This window comes from Clarias gariepinus, chromosome 22 (genome assembly GCF_024256425.1).
Source record: "Clarias gariepinus isolate MV-2021 ecotype Netherlands chromosome 22, CGAR_prim_01v2, whole genome shotgun sequence".
Taxonomy (NCBI): Eukaryota; Metazoa; Chordata; class Actinopteri; order Siluriformes; family Clariidae; genus Clarias; species Clarias gariepinus.
In genome coordinates, this window is record NC_071121.1 from 27,279,421 (window position 1) to 27,285,047 (window position 5,627).

General features: G+C 37.7%; 1 protein-coding gene across 1 annotated transcript; it reads left to right on the plus strand.

Moving 5' to 3' along the window:
• Window positions 1-347: 347 nt before the first annotated feature.
• LOC128510871 (epidermal differentiation-specific protein-like) lies at window positions 348-5,319 on the plus strand. The gene is made up of 2 exons (XM_053483415.1): window positions 348-424; window positions 4,387-5,319. Exons 1-2 carry the CDS (start codon window positions 348-350, stop codon window positions 5,306-5,308), a joined length of 999 nt encoding a protein of 332 aa, XP_053339390.1. The 3' UTR covers window positions 5,309-5,319.
• The last annotated feature ends 308 nt before the right edge of the window (window positions 5,320-5,627 follow it).

The window sequence follows — 5,627 nt, forward strand, 5'->3', positions numbered from 1 at the left end:
AGAAGTGCACGCACTTCCGCAGTAATCCACGGTTTCTGGTTGGGTCGTGAGATGATGCTCTTGGAGACAGTGACGTCATCGGTGCACTTGTTGATGTAGCTGGTCACTGATGACGTGTACTCCTCCAAGTCAGGGAAGTCGCCGTAAGTTGCAGCCTCCCTAGACACAGCAGTCTCTAACCTCACGCTGTGTAGCCTGCTGGAGTCGGATGTAGTCCAGTTTATTGTCCAGGGAGCAGACGTTAGATAAGATGATGGATGGGAGAGCCGGCCGGCTAGGGTTTGTTTTTTAGCCTAGCACAGACTCCCACCCGCTTGCCGCACCCCGCTTCCTCGCCGCCGCTTCCGATGACCATTTCTCCAGCCTCCGGCATCAGGCAACGCCGAGGCTTCAAGGCCTGGTTCATGCAGCAAGCCGAGGTCATGTAGCTTTTCCCGCAGATCATCGTGGATATCATTAACCGGGTTATTTAGGTTGAAAAGTGTCTGGCTGTTGTATGTACGGACACTAGTTGCGACGATATCCATACACAAAGTAAAATAAACGCGCTACACAAAAAACGTAAACAACGTAGCACCATTTTGGCTCCAGAGCGGCCGCTGCGTGCTACTGGATCCACATTGTATTTTGATCCCATAGTATTTTGATGCACTGTGTCATTTACTTTATGACAAGCTTTTTCACTATCGTCTTCTGATACAGATGTCGAACTTCGCCTGTGGTCAGACATCTGGATTGGAACAAGGACAAAGTGACATTCACTAATTTTATAACTAATACCCACTTGCACACTATAATACACACTTTTACTAAGAGTTTTTCCATTTTTCTACAACGGCTCTCCATCTCGACCTCTGAAGACATTACCACTAAAACAGACATCAACAGTAAACAATTACACTTAACACCAGGGGAAAAAAAATCATCTTTAACTTATCTTTAAACCATTAGAGCGTGTTGTTCAGCACCACTTGTTCAGTGTATTAGACAATATTTATTAGAGAATAAAAATCATAGACAAACAAATTATCACAAAGATAAAAAAACAAACACTTTTTAAACATCTAAATGTTTAAAAAGTCAAATGACACAGTGCATCAAAATACGTGTTAGTCTGTGTTAGTGTTAGACTGCGGTAAAATAAGCGTTACTTCTTGTTGCAACTAATTCCTCTAGACTTGTTTCTGGTTGTATATGGGAGCCCACAAGTAAATGGGTGTTACTGTTTCTTTAAAACACATTTAATGTTTAGGCAGCACATCCAGATTCTAACATATTTTTATTACTGTTCTATAAAAGCAGCCCTAAGAGCAGTACTGCTACAAAAAGTGGTAAAGCGCTCGCCCTATCACCTGGAGATCGCTGGTTCGAACCCCGGGTGATGCTGTTTTCCTCTCACAGCCGGAGGCACAGAGAGAGCTGATTGGCCGAGCTCTCTCAGGGGGGAGGGATGAGAGGTATTAGTGCTCCCACATTAGTCACGGCGCTACAGCCAATCAGGGACGTCTGTGAGCTCGCGCACACGGAAGGAGCGGCTAGCGCTTTCCTCCGAGTGTGTTACTCCGCCCCTAACGGTGCGTGAGCGAGCAGTTCGAAAAGATGCGGTCGGCTCGCGTCACGTGGTTCGGAGGAAACACGGGATAGCTTTCGTCCTCCCGACTGAGTGGTTGTAGTAGCCTTAATGTGTGTGGGAGCCTCCTAGTGACGGGGAGTAATTGGCCACTACTAGATTGGGGAGAAAATCGGGGAAAAAAGAATTGGACAGGACTAAATTTATAAAAAAATAAAAAATAAAAAAAAAATATTTTATTAGTATATTATTTTTGTAATGTCGATTTTAATTAGAAAAGTTTATTTAACATTTAGAAAATAAATAAATGAAAATGTATTAGTTATGGTATCATGACTGGTTATTAATTTATCCCATAACTGTCCAAATGGCGAAAAGCCAAAAATCAGTAAGGCAGAAAAAATAAACACCTACTGCCACTGTAACTTACTTACTTACAATAACTACTAGAGAATGCATTTCATAACTATTTCTTTCGAATGTTCTTTTTTTCTGAACGTTTTTTTTTTTTTTAGAACTAATTTCCATGAAACTAGTTTTTTGGTAAAACCATGGGAGCTCTCCTAACTAAATAGGTGTTACTTGCATTAGCAATTAGTTCCACAAACACATTTACTGTTTAGGCAGCACATCCAGATTATACTGTCTCGGCAAATAAGCTGTTACTGTAGGAACAGCAAAAAGAAGATCATTTATTTAATTTAGAACAGTAATAAATTAAATAAGGCATATATTTAATTATGGTCTCACCATAACGTCATAACTTATTAAACAATAAGCAAAGTATGTTTATTCGTGTAAATTAAAATGCGAAGTACACTCCATACACAATAGCAATTTAAAATGTGCTTTACCTGATACAAAATATAGATCAATTTAGTAAATCCAAGTAAATAAATAAATAAAAACATTAAAAGCAGGGGGGAAAGAATATTCTTTAGCTTAGTTTTAAAAGTGGCAATAGCCGAGGCAAATTTAAGTTTCAAGGGAAGCTGGTTCCAGAACAAAAAGTTATTCACACATCCTTAATAACTTGGAATACAGTTAACTACAGTTACATTACTTCATTACAACAGCATCTGCAAGTAAATGGGATATACAGTATTAGGCAGTAAGTGAACAATTTGTCTCTGAAGTTTATGTCTTGGAAGCAGAAAAATGGGCAAGTATAAGGATTTGTGTGAGTCTGACAAGAGCCAAATTGTGACATCTAGATGACTGGGTTAGAGCAACTTCAAAACTGCAGTTCTTGTAAAATGTTCCTGGTCTGCAGGGCTCAGGACATGCCAAAAGTGCCTTTTTATTAATTTGTATATACTGTATGACACATTATAACTAGTAATGTCAGTATGTTTTATGTTTTACAAAATCATGGGGCATAAAGAACTTGTTTACTTTTATGCTCGGTTTAAATTATATTTTTTACAAGAGGCCCCTAAATATTCTGAATAACTTTCACTATGATGAAGCAAAAAAATACACTACATACCTTTTGTTCTGTGTGGGCTTTATCTCCATCTTGCATGGGTATTGTGTGTATCTGTGGACCACATTAACTTTTCGTTTAATTATTTTCTTGAAAAAGACAGAGAGAGAGGGATCACATGGACATTCATGGCATTTTAGCTTATGATTTTGTCGAACAAGTAGATTATTAAATCTTTATAGGGAAAAACTATTGAATAATAGTAATGTTTTTTGTGTGTTCTATTTTTTTCCACATAATTAAGTGACAACTAGGCAGTCAGACAGACAGTGATTTAGATAGGTGTGGTTAAGTGTGCAGCTTCACTTCTCATTTGCATAGTGGTCTATGCCTCATACATAACACACACACACACGCGCACACACACACACACACACACTCAAAAAAATTATTCTGACCTTACAGTATGTGGCTTTTACATATTGACATTGTGTTGTTTACTGTAATAAATTAGTTTTGTAATGTACTTATATTATATTTAACAAGTTGAATCAAATCAAATAAAATTTTACCATTGTTTATTTTTGTTCAACTTACATTATTTATATGAGGGGAAAAATTAAGTAGGTTGATACAGAGAGAGAGAGAGAGAGAGAGAGAGAGAGAGAGAATATACTTGTCAAGAATTTCCTTTGTCATAACTATTAATGTAGCTTTTTGTTTGTTTGTACTGTATGTGTTCAAACGGTTTTCCTTGTGGGCACCAGCAAAATATCAAAAACTAAATTTTCATATTCTTGCTACAACCTAAACAGATTTTTATCCCCAACTTAACTTAATTGTGGGTAAATATGTATAATGTATTATATTTTCCTATTTTAAGCTCTACTCAATATATTTCAATATCAAGTTTTTCAATTTAGGAATAAAAGGTTTAACTGTATATTATTACATCAATAAAGTCACAAAGTGATATAAAGTATATCAAGCAGAATTAAAAAAATAAATAAAAGGTTGTTCTGATCACATTTTTTTCTTTCTTTATTTCACATTCTTACAAATTTTGTAAATAAAAGTAAAAATTTCACAAATTCTATGTCACTTTTTAATAATTTTATTGCATTTTTATTGAACATACCACCAAGTGGATTTCATCTTTGTCAATCTGTCGAAAATGTCATCTCTGAATTTCACTGCACTGATTACACACTGGAGAAAAACTTTTCAGTTACTTCCTGAACATACCTCATTTATAATACACCATATGAATAGTCCAAGCCCATCCTTTAACTCCACCCCATGATTAGAAAGTATATTTAGATAAACCTGATCCTCACTACCTCACTAATGTCTGTGAGTCTCTGAGCTGCCTGCAACCTTTTTGAATCAGGAACAAGATCATCGATCATCTTTTCTCACTGAAGGTCATCGGGAATCCATGGGTGGCGTACACAGATAAAAATTTCAGTGGTGAACCAACTGCCTACAAGGAAGGAGAATATAGTAGCGTGTACTACAATAAGGCTATTTCCTTACTTGAGCTGGTGACCGAGGACCTGGATAATCCTCAGATTACACTGTATGAAAAAAGAAACCACCAGGGCAAGAGCCTTGTTTTCAACTGTGATACCAGCTTGCTTTATGGCACTTTTAATGATAAAGCATCCTCTCACAAAGTGCAGAGAGGAGCCTGGGTTTTGTATCAGCATAAGAACAAGGGAGGATCTTGCATGGTAGCCAAGGCTGGTCGTGATCTGGCTAACTACGGCTGGTTCAATGACCGTGTGACCCACATCCGTCCTCTTAAAGCGGGCAGACCCACCATTAAAGCTGAAGTTGAATGGGACAAAAAGAAAGAACATGTGAAAACAGTTAACCTTGACTCCCTCACTGGTGTGAATTATGGATCAGAGAAACAAACCTTCACCACTGAGATGATTCGAGAGTATTCAGGATCCGTCACTGAGAGCTTCAACTTTAGCAATTCCACACAGATTAGTGTGGGAACCAAAATTGAAGTTACACTGTTTGGTGCCAAAGCAGAGAACAACATAAATATCGATAACACCTTTACCGTGGAGAAGGGTCACAGCGAAACCAAAACCACAACTAACAGTGTTAAAGTCCCTTTGCCAGCCAGCATTCCTCCTCACACCAAGCTCACGGTGAATATCGTGAGGAAGCAGGTGTCTGTTACGGTTCCAGTTAAGCTGACCATCACCACCGGCTTTACCTCTAAGGTTGAGTATGGAGAGTACAGGTGTGAGGATGGGAATTCTATTTACGCTGAATACAAGGAGGAGAAGATCTAGTACAGCTATGTGAGGAACAAAACACAGCAAATATTCTAAATTGATAGACAGCTTTTGACCAATCAGAATTGAGAAATCAGGAGGTGCTGTGGTATTAGATTAGTTTTAGATAGCCACTGCCCATGTTACAACAGGACAGTCTTCTAATCTCATGTAAGTGTGCATTGAAATGGGATTTAGTCATAATTTTCATGTTGCATGTTTCACTGAAATATGATTTAACTTATGTTTTAGCATATTTACATTGAAGTTGCATTTACTAACTTTAATCATCTCCTAATGTATCTTTATTAACACAGAAGCGCTTGAAAAGTGTTTA

Coding starts and splice junctions, on each gene's coding strand:
- LOC128510871 (XM_053483415.1), top strand. CDS start 348: ATGACCATTTCTCCAGCCTCCGGCATCAGGCAACGCCGAGGCTTCAAG. Junction 425..4,386: donor ATGCAGCAAGCCGAGGTCAT/GTAGCTTTTCCC, acceptor TTTTTGAATCAG/GAACAAGATCATCGATCATC.